Here is a 26,443-nt window from a genome sequence, read left to right as displayed (position 1 = left end):
ACTTCTGTAAGTCTCTTTTGGTTTCTTGCAGAAGTGTACTGTAGTTTTCTTTGTATAAGTGTTTTACATCTCTGGTAAGATTTATTCCTAAGTATTTTATCTTCTTGGGGGCTACTGTAAATGGCATTGATTTGGTGATTTCCTCTTGGATATTCTTCTTGTTAGTGTAGAGGAATCCAACTGATTTTTCTGTGTTTATCTTGTATCCTGATACTCTGCTGAGCTCCTAGTTTCAGTAGTTTTCTGGAGGATTCCTTAGGGTTTTCTGTGTATAAGATCATGTCATCTGCACATAAAGATACTTTTACTTCTTCCTTGCCAATCTGGATGCCTTTTATTTCTTTATCTAGCCTAATTGCTCTGGCTAGGACTTCCAGCACAATGTTGAATCAGAGTGGTGATAAAGGGCATCCTTGTCTGGTTTGCAATCTCAATGAGAATGTTTTCAGGCTCTTTCCATTTAGGGTGATGTTGGCTGTTGGCTTTATATAGATGCCCTTTACTATGCTGAGGAATTTTCCTTCTATTCCTATTTTGCTGAGAGTTTTTATCATGAGTGGGTGTTGAACTTTGTCAAATGGCTTTTCTGCATCAATTGATAAAATCATGTGATTCTTGTCTTTTGTTTTATTTATGTCGTGGATTACATTAATTGTTTTTGTAATGTTGAACCATCCCTGCATACCTGGTATGAATCCCACTTGGTCATGGTGAATTATTTTTTTGATATGTTGTTGAATTCTGTTGGCTAGAATTTTGTTGAGGATTTTTCCATCTACATTCATGAGGGGTATAGGTCTATGATTTTCTTTTCTTGTGGTATCTTTACCTGGTTTTGGTATCAGGGATATGGTGGCTTTTTAGAATGAGTTTGGTAGTATTCCGTCCTTTTCTATACTCTGGAATACCTTTAGTAGTAGTGGTGTTAACTCTTCTCTCTGAAAGTTTGGTAGAACTCTGCAGTGAAGCTGTCTGGACCAGGGCTTTTTGTTGTTGTTGAGATTTTTTTGATTACCTTTTCAATCTCTTCTTTTGTTATGGGCCTATTTAGTTGTTCTACCTCAGTGTTAGTTTAGGTAGGTAGTTTGTTTCTAGGAATTCATCGATTTCTTCTAGGTTTTCAAATTTGTTTCAGTACAGTTTTTCATAGTAATCTGATATGATTCTTTTAATTTCAGTTGCGTCTGTGGTAATATCGCCCATCTCATTTCTTATTTGGGTTATTTGCTTCCTCTCCTGTTTTTCTTTTGTCAGTTTGGCCAGTGGTTTATCAATTTTGTTGATTTTTTTCAAAAAACCGGCTTTTGGTCTTGTTAATTCTTTCAATTGTTTCTGTTTTCTATTTCTTTTAGTTCAGTGCTAATTTTTATTATTTGTTTTCTTGTGGTGCCTGTGGGTTTCTTTTGTTGCTCTCTTTCTATTTGTTTAAGTTGTAGGGATAATTCTTTGATTTTGGCCCTTTCTTCTTTTTGGATGTGTGCATTTATTGATATAAATTGGCCTCTGAGCACCGCTTTTCCTGTGTCCCAAAGGTTCTGATAGGAAGTGTTTTCATTCTCATTGGATTCTCTGAATTTCTTTATTCCATCCTTAATGTATTCTCTAATCCAGTCTTTTTTGAGCAGGGTATTGTTCGGTTTCCAAGTGTTTGATTTCTTTTCCCTGCTTTTCCTGTTACTGATTTCGACTTTTATGGCCTTATGGTCAGAGAAAATGCTTTGTAATATTTCAATGTTTTTGGGTTCTGCTAAGGCTTGCTTTATGACCTAATATGTGGTCTGTTCTAGACAATGTTCCATATGCGCTAGAAAAGAAAGTATAGTTGGTTGCTGTTGGGTGGAGTGTTCTATATATATCTACAAGGTCAAGTTGGTTGATTATGGCATTTAGATCTTCCGTGTCTTTATTGAGCTTCTTTCTGGATGTCCTGTCTTTCACCGAAAGTGGTGTGTTGAAGTCTCCTACTATTATTGAGGAGCTGTCTGTCTCACTTTTCAGTGCTGATAGAGTTTGTTTTATCTATCTTGCAGCCCTGTCACTGGGTGCATAATTATTTAATATGGTTATATCTTCTTGGTGTATTGTCCCTTTAATCATTATATAGTATCCTTCCTTATCCTTTCTGATGGATTTAACTTTAAAGTCTGTTTTGTCAGAAATTAATATTGCCACTCCTGCTCTTTTTTGATTGTTGTTTGCTTGATACATTTTTTTCCATCCTTTGAGTTTTAGTTTGTTTGTATCTCTAAGTCTAAGGTGTGTCTCTGGTAGGCAGAATATAGATGGATCTTGTTTTTTAATCCATTCTGCCACTCTCTGTCTCTTTATTGGTGCATTTCGTCTATTTACATTCAGGGTAATTATGGATAAAAAATAGGTATGAATTCAGTGCTTTCATTTTGTTGTCTCTTTTTGTGTGTTGTTAACAGTCTTTTTCCCACTTGATTTATGCACTGAGTAGATTTTCTTTATATATTGTCCTTTCCTCATATTTGTTGTTGTTGATTTTGTTTCTGCTGAGTCTGTATTTTTCCCTTGTATTTCATTTTGATGAGTAGGATAGTTTGTCACCTTTATGGTTACCTTATTATTTACCCCTATTTTTCTAAATTTAAAACTAACTTTTATTTCTTTGTATTGCCATATCTTCCTCTCCATATGGAAGGTGTATGATTATATTTCTTAGTCCTTCTTTATTATTTTAACGGTGTCTTCTTTTATATAATAACAGCGCTGCTTTCCTGTGTTGGGCTTTTTTTTTTTTTTTTTTCTTTGTTTTTTTGGATTTCCCTGTCTGGGTTGACTTCTCGTTGCTCTGACCAGTGTTCCAGTCTTGGGTTGATACCTGATATTATTGATTTTCTAACCAAAGAACTCCCTTTAATATTTCGTGTAGTTTTTGTTTGGTTTTTACAAATTCCCTCAACTTGTGTTTATCTGGAAATGTCTTAATTTCACCTTCATACTTAAGAGACAGTTTTGATGGTTCTATGATTCTTGGCAGGCAGTTTTTTTCCTTCAGTTTTTAAAATATGTCATCCCATTGCCTTCTTGCCTGCATGGTTTCTGCCGAGTAGTCCGAAATTATTCTTATTGGCTCTCCTTTGTAGGTGACTTTTCTTTTATCCCTCGCTGCTCTTATAATTCTCTCTTTATCTTTGGTTTTGCCAAGTTGATTATAATATGTCTTGGTGACTTTCTTTTAAGATCTACTTTATGCGGAGTTCAATGAGCATCTTGGATGGATATTTTCTCATCTTTTACAATATCAGGGAAGTTTTCTGCCAACAAATCTTCAACAATTTTCTCTGTATTTTCTATTATCCGTCCCTGTTCCGGTACTCCAGTCACTCGTAGGTTATTTCTCTTGATAGAGTCCCACATGATTCTTAAGGTTTCTTTTATCTGATTTTCCTTCAAATATGTTATTAGTGCCAAGTGATTTATCTTCAAGTTCAGAAATTCTAGCTTCTACTTGCTCAATTCTGCTCCTCTGACTTTCGAATGAGTTATCTAACTCTGTAATTGTATTGTTAATCTTTTGAATTTCTGATTGCTGTCTGTCTATGGGTTTTTCCAGCTTGTTAAACTTTTCATTATGTTCCTGAATAATCTTTCTGATTTCTTCAGTTGCTTTATCCGTGTGTTCCTTGGCTTGTTCCGTGTATTGCCTCATTTCCTTCTTGATGTCTTGAAGGGTTCTGTATATTAAACTTTTGTGTTCTGCACCTGGTAATTGCAGGAATGCACTTTCATCTAAAACATCCCTGGATTCTTTGTTTTGAGAGCCTGTTGAGGTGATCATGCCCTGTTCCTTTATGTGACTTGATACTGACTGTTGTCTCTGAGCCATCTATAAGTGATTGTATTAGTTTATGCTTGCTTACTGTGTCGTAGCTTCTTGCTTTGTTTTGTTTTGGTATACCCCATGGATTGCTTGAGTCAGCTGGCTTGATTATTTTTGCCTTTGGAGCTCTGGTGTCTTGTTCCCAGCTGACTAGAGCTGTTGTCAGGTATATCAGTCTAGGAGTCCATTCAGTTTTCTTGTATGAATTCAGCTCAGGTTTCCAGGTACCTGATATCAAGTGTGTGGTACAGGCTCTGTCCTACAGCTTTAGAGGGGCAGGGGTGATTGGCGTGTATCTGATTGCAGCAGGGGGTCACACTCTGAACAAGGCAGGGGGCTGAGAACCAACCCCCAAGTGTCTCTGAGGAAAACACATCTCTGTACCCTGGAGCGTGCTGGTGGGTGGGTTGTGTGGAGGGACCATGGGCACCCAAAGTTTTTGGATGTAAGGACTGGGAGGTACCAGTTAGTTTTGGACCCCTGTCACGAGTGGCTGGGTGACCTGAGTGGAGCTACCAGTCCTTAGGTCCCTAATGTGGGTAGGCGAGGACCTTGTTTAATAGGCAAAGCAGTGCCAGACGTCAAACACCCACATCTCCACTGTACAGCTGAAATGGTTGGAGTTTGCCAACAAGGGCCTATTCTCCCAAAATAGGCCCACACAGGTCCATGCAGAAGGGAAAGGTGCTCAAGGTCCACGGACAGTTTATGCCTGGACAGGAGCCCCTTCTGTGCTGAGCTTCCTCACTTAATGGAGCTAGCAAATTCTCTTTTCCTCTGTGTTGTAAATTTTTTCCTTCCCAAAGGCCCAGAGGATGGCTCTATGTGCTCACCAGGGTCTATCTCAGGCCCAGGAATTCAGCTGCTGAAGCCAGCTTGGGGGTGGGGTGGGGGGGCCGTGGGCAGTAAAATGTACTCAAGTACTTAGCTTTTTCTGAGAGTGGTCCCATCTCCTCAGGTTCCAGAGGTGTGAGTGGGCTGTGTGGCTGGCTGCTTCTCCCTGAGGAAACTGCAGCCGAATGCTAGGACCAGCCGCCACCACTGCCGCTTCGGGGATGGTGCCTGAGGGCTCCCCATGATTCAGGTGCGGTAACTCCTCTCCACTTCTGAATGGCCTCGTCCTCCCCCTGCCCCTCAGTTCGTTGTCTGAGCTTACCTTTGATGCTCAGGGCTTCCAGCTTGTCACAAATGTACTTGTTTCACTTGTTTTTCAGGGTCTTTGTTGTAAAGAGGGTTCGACAGAAGAGTCTGTCTATTCCACCATGTTGGTTCCTCCTCCCCCCACCATTTTTTTATTTCATGTCTGGATAATACCTTTTAACTGGTCTCTTTGCCTCTTTTTTGTTCTCCATCTTGACTCCAGTGATAAGTGCATTTAAATCATCAATTTTATTATGGCATCTCCCCGCTTTAGAAACAGTCTTGATTTTCATACAATGGGTTTATTTAAAACTAATATATTTTTAGAGGCAAAATCTTTTTTCAAGAACTTTTAAGCTTCAGCAACCTCTGTCTTCTTACTTTGAATTAAAAAAAAAAAAAAAATCATAACCAAGACCCAATTCTGGCAGAATTAAACACAAGGGAATATATTAGAATATCTGGAGTTTTATATATGGATTCCACAGGAGGGTGGAGACTTGGGCTTGGAAATGGGCAGGAGCCAAGCATGTTTGGAGACTGAGAAGTGTGTGACCCATAAGAGCAGTCCTGTAGCAGGGGCTGTCTTTATCCTTCTCCTAAAGATAGCATTTCCAGAGAGGAAGCTTCTGCTTGTCCTTGCTTGCCTAGCCTGGCCACCCCTTGGTATCGGGAACATTCATTGAACTGTTTGTCCTTTGTATTTTTTTTTTTTTTTTTTTTTTTTGGCCAAAGTTGGCATTATGCATCAGATTGAAGAAATCTGGAATCACAGTGAGCAATGTAGGTTTTTTTGGGTGGTTATTAAAAGCCCATCCATGTGGTGCCTGACTGCAGTTACTGAACATTTTGATTTAAGATTCTATAGAAGAATCCCAATTAAAAAGGTAGAAGATGCAGCTCAGAATTTCAGATTCTCATGAATCCAGAATTTCTGGAGCCATTGAGGCTGGATGAAGCCCTGAAACAATTGCCCTGAGATAATCTTTAAACCTTAATCCTTAAGCCAAAAATAGCCCCTGAAGTTGTCTTTGAACCAAACAGTAGTTTAGCTCAATTAGTAAAGGATGTCTGCCTTGAGCATGTGCTCTTCGAAAGAACTGTCTCTATGGGATCGAACTGACAACAGCAACTCTAGATAGGAACCTTAGAGGGCAGTGATTTTATGTTAATGGTGGAGGGATTGTTCAGAAACGGAGGGTGAGAATGGTTGAACAACTTGAAGAATGGAATTAATGTCACTGAATTGTATGAGTAGAAATTGTTGAATTGGTATGTGTTCTGCTGTGTATATTTTCAACAATAAGAATTTTTTTTTAAACCCCACCCATAAAAATAAATAAGAAAATAGTATTTCTCTCTCTTAGTTTGTGGGTAGGAGTCTGTGGGTGGTGCACACAGTCGAGCACTTGACTTCTAATCAAAAAGTTGGTGATTCAGAGCCAACCAGAGGTACCTTGGAAGAAAAGCCTGGCAATCTGTTTCTGAAAAGTCACAGCCACGGCTCAGTTCTGGTATAAAACACATGGGCTTGCCGTGATTTGGAACTGACTCGATGGTAACTGTTTTTTGTTTTGTTTTAGTTTGTGGGTAGAGACAATAAACAATAGACGCATGGAAAAGCTTCCACTGTCTCAGATATTTTGCTGACATGTAGAATTTTGTACTTCAGTACATTAACATTTAAATTTTGGTTATTTCACAGAGTGTGCCATATTTAGCCATTGATTTCTCCCCTCAATTTTTTTTGTTTTCGTGTTATTAATGGTAAGATGATGGGTAGCTGTTTTGTGTGTCCTGTCTCTCCCCTCCACCACCCTGCAACACAGAACAGGTATGAATACACACACACGCTGTAATGGTTTTCCGTGGCATAGTTTTACAATTTTGATTTTTCATTTTAAGAAGCCTGGCTGCTGGGTCCCTTTTCTCTAGCTTTCCTATGTTTCTGAGCCTGAGAAATGTGGACATCATGGTTTCTTGGTATTGACTATGTCCCTAAAATGGAGTAAGTATTAAAATACCAAGTAAAGCCCTCAGCAAGTTATACGTCATGGAAGGAGAAATTACCTTTCTATCTCGCCCTTTTAGTCACAATTAGAGGAATTATAGGAGCTGCTAAAATGAACTTCTGATATTGGTCAGTGTGCTTGGGCACCTAGAGGCTGTTTTTCTGCCAGGATGACATCTGGTTTCCAGGGGCCCTGTATATCTTCTATCCACCCTGACTCTGATCTAAATACTGATAGAACACACTGCAGGCAGTAACTTTTTGGTATTAGTGATAGACTTCTAGAGCCATCAACACACCTGTTCACCGTTCTGAAATTACCTACTCTTCTTCTCTATTTTGGTGATTGAATGAGTACTTTAAAAAAGTGATAATAAAAGCAAATAAAAAGTAGTAAACATGTAAGTGTATGTTTGCATTCCCTTTGATGACTTGCAATCCTGCTTCCTGTAATTTGCCTAAAATCATAATCATAAGTCGAGAAGTATATACAGAAAATTCCTTTCAGCCTTCACTATTTTGAAAAATTTGGGACAGCCTAAATTTGTAGCAATCCAGTGCCAATTTAGTAAATGTCCTATATATATATATATGTATATATATATATAAAAAGAATATCGTGCAGACAAAAAATAGTGGTATAGTTTTATGTATTTATTGACGTGGAATGATGTTCATGATGTGGAATAATGTTTCTGATGTTAATGAAAAAGCAAATTGCAGATAAGCATTTATAACATGTTCCCATTTATGTAAAATTGTCTTTTTTTTGTATGTGCAGTTATTCAACAAAGTATAAACAAACAAGAGTTCTTCTAATGGATAGATTTGAACAATACCTAGTTGATAACCCATGCTGGGAACTATAACCATGATGTTGAAATTCAACTGTCCTTTTTGGTTATTTTATACCATGTTAATATAGTTTCTAAGAAATTTTAACATTTAATATTTATTACTGACAAATTATTGCCCTTAAATCTGTTTCTCTAGTTGTTTGTGTATTGCTGAGCATGAGACACATGAGGACCACAGTTGGTTTCCTGATACTGACTGTGCTAGACTTGAATATCTTGGTGTTTTAATTATGTTCTTATCTTATGTCTTATTACCACCTCTGCCTTAGCTTATACGTTTTCTAAGGATAGGAGCTATATTTGTTAAAGTTGGTCTATACATTACCTAGCATAGCATGTCCTGGAAATAGATACCCTTTCTTGATCCTAAAATGTGAGATAGATTCCCACCAGTTTGTGTAACAAATTATTTTCTGTCCTATTCAGGCGTAGAGTTTGGTGCTCGAATGATAACTATTGACGGAAAACAGATAAAACTTCAGATATGGGATACAGTAAGTATAACAAAAGCACATTGGATGACCTCAGTAAAGTTGTTTTTTTAAAGTCCATTGTACGTTTGTTTTGTTTTAATACTATTTTATGTCTGTTATCATGGTTAGCTGGGCATTAACATACCTATAGCCTTGAGCTACCAGAGGACGTTAATTTCCTTAGGCAGTGTTGTCAGCATGTGTGCCACGGGTCTTGGGTGTTGGTGAACATGTCTGTGTGAGTAGTCAGGTGGTGTGCTCTACACAGAAATGCTCTAGAAAATGTATTTCTAAGAAAACAGTCAGCTTGTCTACAAAGTAGAATACCAGTGTCAGTACCACAGAGTAACTTCACCTGTTGTTTGACAGCTTATTCATTTACTTTAAAAGTTTGGCTTAGTCTGAAACCTTGAAGCCACCTTACTCCTAATCCAGTATCCTCATTCTGTCATTCACTTTCGGTTCATTGTGAGCCCGCTACATGCCATGGTGGTTTCTCACCTGAACCACAGAACACAGAAAATGATTCGAGTGCCCATTTTCCCTATTCTCCCACCTCAGATGCATAGAAGAGAAACCTTATGTACGGTGGATGCCTTCAGCCAGTATTTCTCAAACTTGTTTGTCTGAGAACATCTTTATACTTTTAAAAATTGATGAGGCCCCCACAGAGCTTTTGTTAGCTTATAGCTATCGATATTTACCATCTTAGAAATTTTAATCGAATTAATTTAAATTAGAAATTAAAATTAAATATTCAATTACTAATACATCTTAAAATAACTTTAATAAACCCGTCATATGTTGGGAGAAATAATGCAATTTTGATGAAAATTAGCTTTTTTCAAAACAAAAGTCAAGCGAGAAGAGTGGCATTATGTTACGGTTTCTAAGATCTTTTTACTGTCTGCTTAACAGAAAATGGCTGGATTCTCATATCTGCTTCTGGGGTGAGTCTTGCAATATATTGTTTTGGCAGAAGTGTATGGAGAAAATCCAGGTTTGCACGGATAGTAGTGGAAAAAGAGAGGACCTCGTGGACCCTTAAAAAGGTTCAGGGACTGTTGGGGTCTTGGGATCACACTTTGGGAACATCCTGCCTTAGGGCACTGGGACTTAAGTCTTTCCCAGAACTCTAAATGAGAAAGACAAAAGGTCTCCTGATATATTAAAGAACACGTTCTCTAAATTAGTAAAAGAATACAAAATATGGGGAATTTCATTGTCTTATACCCGTGGTCTTATTTTCTCCAGTCCCTCAATCTTAGGTTTTACACTTGTCACCTATAATAGCTGTTAAGGAAAGAACCATGGAGAAAATCCAGCTTCCCAGATGAGACTATGGTAACCTAGGGGACCAAGCAAGTTACTGAAGGCTGCTGGTGGGACCTAGGTCTCCTGGTAGTTGCTACATATCACGCAGTTGTCCCTGAAATGGTAAACTCTGATTCTCTCTTGCTCCGTCCTGGAGTTCTACATTACAGTCTGGGTTCCTGTGCATTCTTACCTTTTCCTCAGTGAAGATTCGTACTTTTACTATTTTGAGAGTTTTTTCCCCTAAGCCGGTAGCATCTCAAAACTTTTAAATTTTATATCCTCTCAGGCAACATGACTTCAACACTGCGTGGAAAAGAAAAAAATAAAATATGCAAAGTCCCCACTTTCCTCGATGCTTAAAATTAATGATCTCCAACCAAAAGGAAGGATTTTCTACTTTTTTATTAAAGAGTTTTTCTCTTTTTGGAGCTGATTGTTTTTCGTAAGCCAGGTTGCTTCTTACCTCATAATCTTGTGTAACACACATTCTTCAGTGTCCTGTAGTGTGGACCAGACTACATGCTGTTCTTTAATCAACATGTTTTGCATACTTTGTACTTTACATAAATGTTTGCTTTGCTTGAAATCCTTTTTTTTTTTTTTTTGTCTTCTCCATTCTGAAACCAGCTTAGATAACACCTTCTGCGAAGCCTTTCTGACCCCTTTGGGAATAGCTCATTCTTCTCATAATACCTTATACATATTTCTGTTATAGCTCTTACTGCTTTTGTTCACATATCTACCCTCCTCAAGATAAGGGATGGCACCATCTGTGTCTTTCTCAACTTTTTATCACCGCTTCTTAGCTCAGTAACTGATACAGTGTTTGGTAAATTTTTTTTAATAAATGCATAAAACCCCTCATTCTGTCCAAGCAGCATGTTAGGATCTTTGAATATATGTTCAGGAAACATCTGCTACTAAAAGTACATGGTTTCAAAAAGGAAAGGTTAGTATAATAATGATAATTATATGATATTTTAGGCTTACACACCTCATTGAAGTTTATTCCCTAGTCTAAGATATTTTCCTAATATGTAGACCTAAACTTTTATTTCCTTTTAATCCTAGTTGTTCTTCCATCCCTAAAATGTTCCCTTAAATAATTTTTTTTTTTTGAAGCTTAAGTAATTTTCCAGTTGTTTCTTTCACAGGTTAACTAGTCATGCCTTCTCTTAATAGGAGCCTCTTTTTTTTTTAAGCTTGTGAGTTGATTTTCTTACGCTGCACCGGTCTTTCAAAAGAAGTCTAAAATAATTCATTATGCTTGAGAGTATGTGAAGGAAGTGGGGGAAAAACCCGTGTTTACACTTCCTCTAGGAGAGCAGAAGGCTAATTTTGTTTCCTCTGTATCTAAAAGGGAGAGAGAGCCTGGCACCTTTGGAGGCCTTGTGACCCTCAGGAAGGGAGTTCCAGAGCTTCCTCGTGGAGGGCTCTAGGAAGCAATGGCTTGTTCCAGATTTTAAGGAATGTTCAGAAAAGTCTCTTAATTGATTTCTTTTGGAGGTTGTTTCTTGAGTGTGTCTTAGAGGTTTTGGTTTTCTTCTTCATGCCTAACTTCCAGAACTCTAAATAAACTTAACCTGGCACACATGAAGGCTGATTCCACACTTACTCAGTTTATCTGAGCAAAGCACGTGCCATTAATTTTCTACAGTTGTTTTTACATTTGGATCAAAACCAAAACCAAAACCAAACCCAGTGCCATCGAGTCGATTCCAACTCATAGCAACCCTATAGGACAGAGTAGAACTGCCCCACAGAGCTTCCAAGGAGCGCCTGGCGGATTCAAACTGCCGACTCTTTGGTTAGCAGCCGTAGCACTTAACCACTAGGCCAGCAAGCTACATTTTTAATAGTACGGGTTAATGGGTATTCCTGGCCAATGACAAATCGCCCCATAGTCCTCCAGGGAAAAAGTTCATCAACCTTAAAGAAATGAATTTTTCCCCCAGTGGCAAGTCTCAGTATCATGGGATATTTGTCATCCATTGTATATCTGTTTTCGTTCACAAAAATAGAAATAAGGAGTTTTCCTTACAAAAATTCCACATCCACCATCTTTGCTTTCTTTTTAAAATAGTAAATAATAGCTGCCTACAGATACTCCTTGAGAGCCTTAAGAAGGGCAAGCAGTTTCCCAGCTGGAAGCAGTGATAAGAATGTATCAGTGCCTCCCTTAAAGCAGTTTGATTTGGCCTGGTGATGAGTGGCATTTTTTTCTTTTATCAAAAGCCAAAGCCAAATGTGTGAATATTCTTGCACTCTTCCAGGATAGGTCAAAGAAGAAGCAAAAGTTGCAGCCATTTCCTGATTGTCAACTGGTGGGAGAAGGGCTTAAGAAGTCCATTCTCCCTCTGCTCGCCCCGACCTACTCCTGCTCCTCTTTTTGCCTTCTGTCGCTCTTTCAGTTGCCTCCCCAACATAGCCAAATACATTTTCTCCCCCACCCCAGTGTAGGATAAGTGTTTCCTCTGAGTCCATGTATCTGCTTAAGTTCCCTAGAAATATATTTTAAATTTACAAATATTTTTCCCATCAAGTAAATTAGTGAAACTTGATAGACAAAGTCGCCTGAAAACTTACATGCTATAAGCTCCTTCTCACCACATTCCAGGCACTTTTTTTGTCCTACAGTATAAAACATGTCAATTTATACTCCATCTCTTACCAAAAAATGGAGTATTATTCTGTATCCAGTGTTTTGATTAAGTCTCTGGGATTCCGTTAACAAATAAACTGAACCAGCATCAAAAACAGGCATTCACTGGAAGGATGGACAACCAGAAGGTGGTAGGGCCAGTGGAGGGCCCAGAACCAAGGACTGGGAAACAGTCATGCTTCTGCCTCAGCTTCTCCTCTCTGTTCCCATCCCACGCCCCAGGAGTCGCAGATAAGCCTTGTCGAGATCGAACTGTTTTGCCTCCTTCAGCAGCTGTTCATCGACCTTTTCTTGAGGAACCACAGGGACAGGAAACTATCCTAGACATTTCATTTCTCCTTAGGGCAGCTCTAATGCTTACCTCCCACCTGTGGTCTCTGATTTCTGTTAAATGGCAGTGTCGAAGGAATCCAAAGTTGCCCATCGTATTCTCTTTAAGTCTTTTTTTCAAAGTAAATATCCTCAGTGTTTTTTTGTTTTTTTTTTTTCAAGCATTGAGAGTCTGCTGTTCTTTCTAGGTGTTTACAACCTTTGTTTCTCTTCTCAGGATCTGCTTTAGTGTCCACAGGAGACTCCCTTAAAAGCCCCAGAATTAAACAGTCCAGGTTAACTTTCACTAAAATTTCACCGCCCTTGCTATGGACACTGAGGCAGCCTAAAAATCACTCTTAAAGCTTGTTAGTCTTACTGTGTCCAGAACAGAGGTTTTGCTCATGCAGGTAGATTCCAAACTGCTTTCCTCTCTGATAGCACTTGCTTGATCACAGGTCTAGGTTGTAAACTGAGCCCGTTCAGTAAAGTATCTGAGATATAATGTTTGAGTACTGTGACAGCTTATTTGGCTATTTGGAAATCTTTTTTTCTTTTTGGTTCTTGTAGCTGAGGTTGTCAGTAAATGGCTAACAGTGAAAGTAAGGGAGTATTACTGTAATATTGATTCTCATGGATCTTAATTCTCTAACTTTATTGGTTCTTTGGGCTCAATCAAGATAACGTATATGAGTGCCTACTATAAGTATACTTCAGTACTCCAAGTTAGGCTGTCTCTTCAGGAGAACTAAAGAGGAAAAAAATAAGCACTTAAGCCGTGTGTTCATTTTATGTAATCAATAGTGTTGTAACCAAATGACCACATAAAAGTGTTTTTGGGTTTGTGAGGAGAGGAGGATAACTGTGGGCTGTGGTTGACGAGCTTCCTAGCTTTGTGAAAGGATTAGGGCTCAAATGGGCTCTCAGAGGGAATAGAATTTGGACTGGTGGGAGGAAGGAAAAACAATTTTGCAGACAAGGCATCAAGGAGAGGCACACAAGCAGGAATATAGGCAAGATATCAGTAGATAAAAATAGATTTTTATTGATTAAGAAGACAGAATTCTAGAGAAATTAGTAGAGATTTGATGCCCAAGAGCCTGGGACTTTAATTCAGGGTATTTAGCGATTTTCCAGGAGTAGCTTAATGTGCGTAAAGAGGAGAGGAAGAGGAGTTAAGATTGCCTCCGGTTTCCATCCTGCTTACTATGGAAGTTGGTATCATTGACAGAAATACTGAAGCACATGGGGAGGGCAGTTGGGGACCTCTATCTCACAACTGGAAGCAAATTTTAAAGTTATGGGGCAGAGAATCCTGATTTCACAGTCATCATATGGAAAATGAAGGTCTGTAATGCTGCTTTCTGGACAAATGTTTGAAGACTTTTTTTTTCTAGTTGTTTTGTTTATTTTTAGTAGTTTTATTCATAATAGCCCCCCCCCCCAAAAAAAAAAAACCAGATGTCTCTCAATGGATGACTGATTAAACTGTGAAACATCATACCTTGGGAGGAAAAAAACCCATTGATGCCCAGAAACCTTCGATTAGAAGGATGCGGGTTCTAATATTAGTTCATGGTGGACCTCAGACAAGTCATTTAACCTCTCTGATTTTTTGTTTCTTCACCTATGAAATAGGGATTAAGAATAATTTCTATGACGGTAGAACTGTTGGGATTTCAGATTATGCATGTAAAGCACTCAGCACGATGTGCAAATACTAGCAATAATTTATTTATCTCAAAAGGGTAAGCCAGCTTGCATCTCAGCTCAATCTCAAAGCACTTTTCCAACTCTAATTTTTTCCGAAACCGTGAGAACCCACTGCCATCAGTGCCCCGTGTTTCATTAATTACAAGAATCAGACGAATAGCAAATTGTTTAGGGGCCTCACTATATGCCAGGTGCTACGCTGGGCCCTTCACCTCTATCTCATTTAAATGAGGTTTGCACATGTCTTGCTGGGGAGAGGTCCTGGGCCCCTGCCTTTGGCGGAGGCCACCTGAGGGCAAAATGACAGCCACCCCACCATGTTGTTGAGTCACAAGAGCAGCAAGAGCAGCAGCAGGTGCCATTTCTGGAGGGCTTGTCCCAAGTGTAGCCAGGCACTGTTGTAAGTGTATTACAAAGGTGATCTTACGGAATCTTTCTCCCAACCCTGGGGGGAGGGACTGGTATTTCCTGATTTTACAGAATAAGAACCTGAGATTTAGAGAAGTAATTCGCTATGAAAATGGTAACTGTTTTGGATCAGGTGGACTTTGATTTACATACCACACATTTCTGAGGCTGAAGGTTACGATGAAAAATTCCCTTGCAAATTGCAAAGATGCCTTGCTTTGGAAAATCAGTAGTCCTACCCCATGATAAATCTTTGTCGATCAAGCTCTTTATGCCCACTTCTGCGAATCTTGGCATTTTGGAGCTGAAAGGCACTGTGGCTGTTGGAGCTAAAAGGGACTGTGGGGCAACTTAGTGTTTAAAAATTAGGAAATTGAGGCACAGAGAAGTTAAGGGAACGCCTTCAGGTCATACAGTCTGACAGCAGCAGAGCTGGGACTGGAACCCCAGCCCTTTGACTTTCAGAACTGGGTGACCCAGTTTCTTAGCCCGGTAAGTGAAGGGCCCATGACTCTGAGTCTTACTGAAATGACCATGCCCATTGTCTTTAGAGGCAGACTTGCTGTACTCTACTGTTTGCATACCCTGGTATCTTGCTGATTTTCTACAGAAGTCAAATGGCTGTGTTGTGAGCTGTAAGAAGCTCATGGTCTACTCTGGCCACCCCTACCTGGGTTTGTTTTCTGGTGCTGTTCACTTAGCCAATCATTCTCATTAATTTTTTTTTTTTTTTTTTTTTACAAGCTACTCAGGAAGGAGTCCCTGGGTGGTGCAAATGGTTAAGTGCTGGACTAGTAACCGAAAGGTTGGCGTTTCAAACCTACCCAGAGATTCCTTGAAAGTAAGGCTTCACGATCTGTTTCTGAAAGGTCACAATCTGAAAACCTTAGGGGCGGTTTTACTCAGCCCACATGGGGTCGCCGTGAGTCCAAATTGAATCGACAGCAACTAACAACTCCTCTTAGGAACCCCTTACTACAAAGAATTCTGTATCCTGCTCAGTTTCAGGGTTCTAAAACCTCTTTAAACCAATGCTTTATGGTGAAGAAGATCAGACATAGCATCTGTATTTCCTAGGTTGACGTTCTTTTTCACTTAAACCAGTATAGGTTAACCAGAGTTTAGATAGGCTTATGCTGAAGTACTTTTAAAAATCCAGATTATTTTGTTTCAGTATGATCAAACAGTCAACCATTGAGCTAGCTTTGTACTGTTTAGCCATTTATTTTTACAGACGCCATAATAAAACACTGTATTGGGCAAGATTTATTTCAAGGCTACCAGTGCCATTACCAAAGAGACTGAGCCCAGAGTGTGTGCTGTTTTTCATACAAGTTTCAAGAACTTGGAAAATATTCTGAATACTGTTCTTTGTTTATTTGCAAAATCATGGTTTTACAGTGCGTAGATATGTTCATAGTCTTCAATTGGAACACGTGGTTTTTGTTTAATTTTATAATAAGGAGCAAAATCCAGATTTAGTGGATTCAGTACCAAGTCCTTTCCACATTAGGACACGTTTGTTGTTTGCAAAACAAGTTGAAAGGAATGGGAATAGTATATAAATGTATACTTTTCTTCTTTTCCTAAGTTTATTTTTCCTTTTGCTGTTTTACTTAATTGTATCTGGACTATAAACACTGACGTTTTAAATTCTGTAGTTGTATTTTTCTAGCAGAGTATTCATTTTAATTCATTCAACAGAATGTCCCAGTGAGATTGTCTTAAAGGAGTTTTATCTTTGCTCAGTGTTTAGGGCGTGGAAGATTCAAGAGCTCTAAACTTGGTTTTCATTTTGAATAAATTATTTCTCTGGTTTTTTTTTTTGGTATTATTTACCACAGAATCCTTTCTTTGTATATATGATTCAGAGTGAAGTGACTGTCTCAACATAAGTCAAGTTCTTAGTTTTACCATGCTAAGCAATTTATTAAAACTTCCATAATGCTTGCGTCTTGAACTTGGATTTGAAAGGTCAACTTTTGAAAGATACGCCTCAATGAATATATATGAAAATATTTTTCAAATTAATTTTATGCTTCCAATTATGAAGTTTTTTAACCTCAAAGTGTGTAGAATGAGTTGGCTTTTTTTTACAGCCCTTCTGTGTGATGACTTTCTCAATCTCATTTTAGCATCAGACATTATTTTAAGTGCCAGAATTGCTCTTGCATTATCATGAGAAGGTCTAATGGTTAGTTTTTATGTAGGAGTTTTTTCACTGAGTCTTAGCATATTAGAATTTACTGATGGCACACTCCTTTATACGGGATGGAGTGGTCACCATTTTGCGCCTATGAGTTAGATATTTAAATTCACCTGTTCACTCATCAGGTTTCTTCTCTGTGCCTGCTGTGTGGCAGGCCCAGTGCTGGGGGTGGGAAGTATAGTGGAAGGACCTGTAAAAACAAGGAATTACACAATGTTGAGTGTTAGTATAGGGCAGAGCTTGAGTTGCCTGTGTGTGCATTCTGAGGGTGGACAGGGCTTCGTATTTACGCTGGAAGATCAGCATTCGAAACATGTAAACATGAATCATTTTCAAGAAGTGTGTAAAATTTGAATACCAAAAAAAAAAGTGCTTAAACATGGTTTTATTTTTTACTTGATTGGCATGCTTTTTTCCCCAAATGTAGAAGTGATTAAAAATGGAAAAAAAAAAAAAAAGTACACTTGATAGGACCTCTTTGTTTAAATTCAAAGGCAATAGGCATGTCCCTCATCAACCTTTCTTTAAAAAACAGAATGTTAGTGCCACCAGTAAAAGATAGAAATCAACTATTTTTGCATCATCTCTGGTGCCTCTTTCACAAGTGAACGTAAAGATGACTTTTCCATCCTGTTGCCTTTTGACAAGTATTATACATCAAATACAGAGAAAATTAAGTGCAGAGGGAAATTTATATAAATTAAATTCAGAACCATTTTCTGTTCTAGATAATAAAATGATTGCTCAAAGAATTCCATCTGATGACTGTTGAAAGCTCTTGCAGTTTATGATATAACTGATAAAATCTGCATCCTTGGCCTTCCAACAACCTTTACACCAGCAGATGGTGGGCGTAAAGATGTCATTCATCATTTATTTACAATGGGCTTTATTTATTCTAGTGTCAACAGCTGCCCCAGGGAGTGGGTTATTGAATTCAAATGTGAAGCTCTGGGTTATTTGCTTCCTTTCAAATTTGTCTTCAGAGCTTAGTTGCTAGGAGTCCATTCTGTGCTCCAATAATGATTCATGTATTGTGAAGCCATTCAGTAAATTGGGTTGTCAGGGATTGCCAAAAAGGGTTTAGAGGTCTTGTTCCTGGGGGGGTGAGAAGGGGGTGTCTGCATGTGTGTCTGGTTGATGTGAGCAATAATGGTGTTATGTAACTTTTTCATAAAGCTGGTGAAGTTGCCTTCTTTTCCTTTATGTACTCCTTCCCTGCCTGCCCAGTTTCTTCATATGAATTATATGGAAAATGTAGAGGCCAGTTTACTAAAGGAAGACTCTCAACCTTATCTTTCCTAACAGGCGGGGCAAGAGTCCTTTCGCTCCATCACAAGGTCGTATTACAGAGGTGCAGCAGGTGCTTTACTAGTATATGATATTACAAGGTGAGAACCTGGAAATTTCACTGCAGTGGTTAATATACAGAATTTTCCTGAGTAAATATGATTACCAGTACTGAGTATATAGCTTTGCCTTTTAAGCTCTGGCTATTTGCCTTGAAAACTTGTGTTTTTTTAAATCTAAATTTACTATAGGAATCTGCAGCTAAATTCTTAAATGAATAAACAGCTTCAATTTTATCAGTTTGTCCTTTGGAATTTTCTAGAGTGAAGTTACATTTAATTTCTAAAATGAAGTGTAATCAGTGAACTCTAGGCCCAGATACTGTACTTAAAAGCTGTTTCTCATTACATAAGTAGATACGGCTAAGAGTACAGTTACCTTTAATGGAATATATACCATTGGTATATACCCCTCAGGGGAAATACTTTTAGAATAGTAATCAAGTTATTGTTTATGTTTAGGAGAGATACATTCAACCACTTGACAACCTGGTTAGAAGATGCCCGCCAGCATTCCAATTCCAACATGGTCATTATGCTTATTGGAAATAAAAGGTAAAAAGACTGATTTAGTGTTTGTGGTGAATTGCTGGTTGTGTAACTACTTGCCTTATGCATTTGTCTAAATGTAAATTACTGGTTTCTTAAATTATAAAATTTTGAAAATTCTAAGGCATTTCTTTGGTTTTGAAAATACAGATGATAATCATTGTTAGAAAAATTGTAACTTGTTTTTTGGAACTGTACTTTAAGAAATAATATGAGTTTCATTCGATTAGTAATTTCAATAAAGCTCACTGATGTAGTTGGAGGAAGGGTGACTTAAATATTATCAAAATTATTTTAAATATTTGCATTAGAAATAAGTGTCTGTGCAGAACTCAGAAAAATGTTCTCCCTTTTTCATGGCTTAATGTTCATTTGTATGAGTTAATACAGTACATAGGATAATCAGGTGTATTTCTACTTAAAGTCCTGAAACACTTTTAATATTACTCAGTAGTCATCACAGTAGTCTTCAGCATATAGGTTTTATTTATCTCATTAATTAATGAGAGGGCCATTAAGATATTACAGCTGGTTCAAAAGAGAACTCATAGAGTACCACACACTTACAATCATGTGAGGAATGTTGACATGAATTTACAAACTGATGTAAAACTGATGCGTGTGTACAGGGCGATGGTTGTATTCCACTGGGCAGTTTGCATTTCCGCGGACAGAAGATATTTAGTATCTTTTCTACCAGTTAATTTGTGTCTCTTACAAATCCTTCAAAATTTGTGGAATGCAGCTAAGGCAGTGCTTAGAGGGGGATTATAGCTTTAGACTTTTATATTAGGTAGAAGTTTCAAGTCAGTAACCTAAGCTTCTGTCTTAAGAAATTAGAAAGATAAGAGCAAATTAAACTCACAATTCCGGAGGCTGAAAGTCCAAATCAGGGTCTCAGCTGTGTTGATTCCTTCCTTGTAGGTCATCCCAAGCTTTCCTTGTTTCCTTGGTTTGTAGAAGATCCTCACAAGAGGTCTGTGTTCCCCCGTTTGTGCAGTCCAGTCTGCCTTGAATCTACTCATTTTCTAACTCAGAAGTGATTAGATTTAGGACACACCCTATACTGACACTGCTCATTAACATAAAGAAAACCCTATTTCCAAACAGGATTACATCCACAGGTATGGGGTTAGGGTTCCACCACGTATTTTGGGGGGAACACAGTTCAACTATAGCAAATGGGTTAGAAAAGAATGATTATTTAAGTAATGGGAACAACTTAAATGGGATCCAGAAAGGATAAAAATTCCAAGACAACAATATGATTCCATGCCTGGAAAGCTGACGAAATGACCAAAGTAGAGTGAAGCCTAGTCTGAGCTGATCATGAATAAACTACTGAACCCAACAAAGCCATTGCCATGGAGTCGTTCCTACTCATAGCAGCCCTGTAGGACAGAAGAGAACTGCCTCATAGGGTTTCCAAGTCTAAATCTTTATGAAGCAGACTGCCACATATTTCTCCCACGGAGTAGCTGGTGGGTTTGAACTGCCAACCTTTCTGTTAAGAGCCAGGCACCTAACCACTGTGCTACCAGGGCTAATCTCTGTTTTTTGAATAATCTATTAAACATCCATATACTTAAAACCTCTTTGCTGTGATTAGATTTACAAATGCAAACCTCTAGAAATACTGGTAGTGGAAAACTGGAAATAACTTAAAATGTCCAAAAATAGGGGATTGTTTAAATAAAATATGGAATAAGCATAAAATGGGATGAAAGACTGTTAAAGTGTTTTCTTGAAAATTATGTAAAATTCAAAGCTAACTTTTTCTTAAGAATAATTGTCAGATAAGGAGGCTGATTTCCAGAACCATATTACTGCATCCCCGTTAATAGTATCCCCATTTCTTTTTATTCCTACTACAATGTCAGCCCCATGAAGCCATAGATTTTTGTCTGTTTTATTGAGTAATGTATCTCCAGATCCAAGAAAGCATTTGGTACATGGGACGCCCTCAGATAACAGATAAATTATCCTTGCCCAATTCATGCCATAATTTTTGCAAACTTAAAGTTTACCGATGTTATGCTGCTTTTCATATTTTCATCTTACCATTAATATTTTGCAGCACTGCCACAGAAATATAGGTTTTTTTTTTTTTTTTTTTGGTCTGTGAGGTTGTTAGTCAAGTCCCCAAGTTCATTTCTGATTTTAACTTGAGTCTTTTCGCTTTTTTCCTTACTCAGTGTAGTTAAAGGTTTTGTCAATTTTATTGATTTTTTTTTTTTTTCAAAGAGCCAACTTTTGGTTTCGTTGATTTTTTTGCTATTTTTCTATCCTCTATTTAGGTTGTGTCCACTGTGTAAAAAAAAAAAATTTTGTTTTTGCCCCCCCACCCCCGCATTTTAGGTTTGGATTGCTCTTCTTTTTCTAGTTTAAAAAAGTGTAAACTTGGGTAATGGATTTGAGTTCATTCTTCTTTTTTATGTATTTATTGTGTTTTAGGTGGCAGTTTATAGCTCAAGTTAATTTCTCATACAAAATTTATACACATTTTGTTTCGTGACATTAGTTGCAGTCCCCACAATGTGACAGTGCACTCCCCCATCCGCCCCGGGGATCCCTGTGTCCATTAAGTCAGTTCCTGTCCCTTCCTGTCTCCAGACAGGAGCCACCCATTTAGTCTCGTGCATCTGATTGAACTAAGAAGTACAGTCCTCACATGTATCATTTTTTACTTTATAGTCCTGTCTAATCTTTGTCTGAAGAGTGGGCTTTAGGAGTGGTTTCAGTTCTGGGTTAACAGAGTGTCAGGGGGCCATAGTTTGGGGGATCCTCCCAGTCTCTGTCAGACCATTTAGTCTGATATTTTTACGTGAATTTGAGTTCTGCTCCACACATTTCTCCCACCGTGTCCAGGACTTTCTGTCGTGTTCCCTATTGGGGCAATCATTGGTGGTAGCTGGCCACCATCTAGTTTTTCTGGCCTCAGGCTGATGGAGTCTTTGGTTTATATGGCCCTTTTGTCTCCTGGGCTCATATTTTCCTTGTTTCTTTGGTGTTCTTCATTCTCCTTTGCTCCAAGTGGGATAGACCAATTGATGCGTCTTCGACAGATGCTCGCAAGCTTTTTAGACTCCAGACGCCAGTCATCAAAGTGTAGGGTGCAGAACATTTTCTTAATAAACTTTATTATGCCAGTTGACCCAGGTGTCCTCCGAAATTATGGTCCCCAGGCCCCAACCACCTTCATGGTATTTTATATCATACTTTCTTTCAAACATTTCAGATTAGTAGGAAAAGTGTATCAGCATTAGTACCACCACTTAATGTTTAGATGACATTTTATAAACTGTAAAATATTTTAGAGTATAGCAACGGTGAAGGTTATAAGACAGTCACCAGTATCACTCACAGAAGTTCCAGTTTACAGAAACAGTGACTGATAATAACCTGCTATATTGCATAGTATACACATAATATCTGCCTCTCCTGGCTATTAGAGCTACCCTCTTTTCCACCACTGCCCCACCTTGGCCAAGCTGTAACTGAGCCCACTCCTCCCATGGGCTCCCAGTGGTGCCTTCTCTGATGGTTGCAGCCCCAGTACCCCCTGCGTTCTGCTCAGAGCCCCAGCCTGAGGTTCTGAGAGCTTGTTTTTTAATCACTTTCTGTGACTTATGCTTTAATCGCATTCATAGAAACTAAGTCATTCTAGCTGAAGGATGAAGAGACTAGCCTAGTCCTGCTCTCTCATTTACAAATTGCTATTTTGAACAAAGTGGATCACTTCTCTGGGAACCTAGTATACTCAAAGGCAACAAGGGGATGTTGGGTTAGGAGCTCCCTTCAAGTTGCTCTTAGTTCTAGTGTTCTAGGACTAGAACTCAGAGTCCATTTTCTGCCAGATGGTTAATTCATTGAAAATAGGTCATGTGCTCTAAACACTTCAGCCCTCGTAATATCCAGAATAATGCAGTTAATTATTATATTTTAAAAATTAATTGAAAGTTTGGAAACAGGTAATGGTGATGGTTGCACAGCGCGGTGAACATCATTAATGTCACTGAATTGTATACGTAAAAATGGTTGAATGGTTAAAATGGCAAATGTTATACATCTATTTCACCACAATAAAATTTTTTAAAACGTGAATTGAAAGAATGACCAGTACAGCTTTGAATCCCATGGTACACTTTTCACAGATGTGTCTGTTTGCGTCGTGTTTGTTAGTAAAATGACTCTTCCTTTCCCATGTTTAGTGATTTAGAATCTAGAAGAGAAGTAAAAAAAGAAGAAGGTGAAGCTTTTGCACGAGAGCATGGACTTATCTTCATGGAAACTTCTGCTAAGACTGCTTCCAATGTAGAAGAGGTAAGTAAGAGGCCTTTTCAATGTTTATCATCTTTTTACCTAGTAAAAATGTTTATATATCTTCAAATTTATTTATTGATATTTTTTCCATAAGCTTATGTCTTTGAATACTATCAAGTAGGAAAAGATACCTGAATTTCTTCCCTTTGAAATGCCTTGTAACATTTATCTTATATCAGACTCTGAAATTATATTCTGAGCCTTCTCTTCTTTAAATGCTTTGACATGTCTTTGTATGTATTCTCCCTAAAATTGTTTTTTGTTGCATCCAAAACAAACCTGTTGCCATCGAGTCAATTCGGATTTATAACAACCCCATAGGACAGGGTAGAACTGTCCCATAGGGTTTCCAAGGAGCATCTGGTGGATTCAAACCGCTGACCTTTTGGTTAGCTGCCATACGTCTTAACCATTATGTCACCAGGGCTCCTTTTGTTGCATAGGAAGGGAAAAACAATAACACTAATGAAATTTGGAAATATTTCAAGACACTGGACATTTGTAGCTATTTTTATCTACTTCTGTTTAAAAGGAAAAGTATTATTGCTATATAACATTATACAAAGCGTGGAAATTCCGCCACCTTTACTAGATGAAATTTGCATTATCTCAATTGTTTCTATTGATCAACCTGAACTACTGGAAGTTTTCTGTACATACTGTATTCTTTTTTGCTATGTGTTTGGATGTGTTGGCTATAATTATGCATAGATGATTAGACAGTTAATCCTCTTTAGATTTCTAAGGTAAATTTATTACTGTGTTTTATAAATAGAGAAAATGAGGCTGAGAAAATAAGTAGTTTGCCCAAAGTAATGTTGTAGTTCCCACCTTCCGGGTAAAAATATAAGAGCAGCTGCAGAAAGGGGTTCTAGAAGACAGCTGAAGACTCCTATTGTTGTCTGGATGGCAGAGGATGGGGTCCTAGGCAGCTAACACTGTGCCTCAGAGTAAGCAGTCAGTAATGTTTTATTAAGAATGATACTTGGAACTTTTCTAAATACTCCCTGAATTCAGGAGTTGACTACAGTAATTCAGCGACATTGGTATTTTCACTGAGTAATTCTTAGGTCAGTTAATACTTTTTGATACTCAGTGAAGTTCCTGGGTAGTACGAACAGTTAATATACTTGGGTGTTAACCAAAAGGTTGGAGTTTTGAGCCCACCCAGAGGCACCTCGGCAGAAAGACTTGGTGATCTACTTCCAAAAAATCAGCCGTTGAGTACCCTGTGGAGCACATAGTTCTACCCTGACACACACGGGATCCCCATGAATCAGAGTCGACTCAGTGGCAACGGGTGGTGGTTATGCTTGATGAGGTTCTCTGTAATTGTTCTTAATGCATTTTGTACAGACACCAGCTCATGTTTTACCTGTTGTAGCCAATAATTAAAACTTGATAATGTACAAGAGTGACAGTTCACTTTACACTGCAAACCCAGAAAGAAACGTGTTCTGTCCCTTTGCTGAACTTTCTATGTGAAACGTAAGTGCTAACAGTTTGTCCAGGAGGTTTCAGGACATCTGAAACATAACCTTATTGATTATCAGCTATGTATATTCTTGTTGCTTTTGAGACTTAAAACCAAAATTGTATACATTTTAACAAAGAACCATACTATGAACTCAGATGACAAGGATCAACTACTTTAAAACAATCATAGATGGTTCTGGCATCACCAGGGCTCCTTCTAAAGCCCCTTTGCATTAATTTTTCTTAACAAGTACCAGTAGGTGTGTACTCGTAAGTAAAAAATCATTGTCGTCTTTTGGCTGAGCATTTGGATGAAGTATCAGACAATTCCATTAATGTTTTGGCAGCACGTATTATAAAAGTCTGTATCTGTGGTCAGTAAAATGTAAGATTTGATCTAGTAGTAATTTTTCATACTCATGAGAGAACATTTTACTTAGCAGTATAAATTAATGTTTTCTCAGAAACCAAGAATTTTAAGAAATAATTTGAAATGGTTTCATTTTTGAAGTATTCACAGACCAGCATTATGTAATGTAATATTGCATTAGGTAGTACCTGAAAGAAAAATATTTAGCGATAAGGTGTCTTAAGACTATGGAGATTTGTTCTGTGATCCAAAAAGGGTGAAATGAAGCCTGAGTCTCTTAACATGACTTAGGAACTGATTGGATATAAAAATAATGATAACCAAGGGACTTCTGCTTCAGGGAAGATGAAGTAGGTGCAGTTTTCACTTTTCATCCCGCTAAAATTTAACTATGCCCAGGACATTACATATAAAACAAACATAAGAAGACTCTAACAGGTGGAGAGTTTAAAGACTGGCTGGTGACCTTGGGACCTGAGGAATGGCATGACAGTGAGTGCCCTGGGTTTCTTTTTTGCCTCATACATCCGAGACTGGGTGTTGGAGGTCAATGAGCAGAAGAAAAGCCTGCCGTCTCTAGCCAGAGGAATAGGAAGGGGCTATCTCACAAAACGGAAGGCTTTTAGAAAGTGTCTGCTGTATGGTAACCAGACACCACAGACTTGCACCATCTCCTGTCTGTAACAAGGTTCTCCCACCCCCATCTGGCAATAATGAGGAGCCCCCAACTTGGGTGTCACCAGAGGCCAAGTGGGGAACCTGGTCTTCTACACCCACCTTGTAGTAATGAAATAGTGCCCTCCTCCCTCCCTTGTTGGAGTGATATCAAAGGAAGCCTACTAAAACAGAGGTTTAAATAATAAAGTCTTATAGTACTCAAAATGCCCAGATTTCAGTAGAAAATGATTCATTATACATAGAACCAGGAAGATCTCAAACTGAATGAAAAAAAGATAATCAATAGATACCAACAGTGAAATAACAGAGATGTTAAGAGTTACCTGACAGATTTTAAAGCAGCCATCATAAAAATGTTTTAATGAGCAATTGTGGACACACTTGGAACAAATGGGAAAAAAAAAAATAGACTCAGCAAATAAATACAAGTTAAAAAGAAGAAACAGATGGAAATTATAGAATGAAAAAGTACAACTTGAAGTAAAAAAAACTCAGTGGATGGGCTTAACAGCCGAATGGAGACAACAGAGGAACGATAAAACTGGATGATAGAACAACAGAAATTGCCCAGTCTGAAATACGGAGAGAAGATAGATTAGGGATGGGGTGGGGAATGAACATCAGAGTTCCAGAAGGGGAGGAGAAAGCACTCAAATAACAGCTGAAAATGCCCCAAATTTGGCAAAAGATATAAACCTATAAATAAAGAAGCTGAGCAAACCCAGAAAAGATAAACCCAAAGAAATCCACAC

At 38.3% G+C, this 26,443-nt stretch overlaps 1 protein-coding gene across 1 annotated transcript in view; it reads left to right on the top strand.

Moving 5' to 3' along the window:
- Positions 1–26,443, top strand: part of RAB2A (RAB2A, member RAS oncogene family) — a 124,306-nt gene that overhangs the window by 61,739 nt on the left and 36,124 nt on the right. The window contains exons 3-6 of the mRNA XM_049853869.1: positions 8,282–8,349; positions 18,255–18,337; positions 18,758–18,850; positions 23,056–23,167. Of these exons, the coding sequence (XP_049709826.1) occupies positions 8,282–8,349; positions 18,255–18,337; positions 18,758–18,850; positions 23,056–23,167 (356 nt within the window). The remainder of the gene's footprint in view (positions 1–8,281; positions 8,350–18,254; positions 18,338–18,757; positions 18,851–23,055; positions 23,168–26,443) is intronic.

Source organism: Elephas maximus, chromosome 15 (genome assembly GCF_024166365.1).
Source record: "Elephas maximus indicus isolate mEleMax1 chromosome 15, mEleMax1 primary haplotype, whole genome shotgun sequence".
NCBI lineage: Eukaryota > Metazoa > Chordata > Mammalia > Proboscidea > Elephantidae > Elephas > Elephas maximus.
The sequence above is the reverse complement of the archived record's forward strand: the minus strand, read 5'-3'. Positions and strand labels throughout refer to the sequence as shown.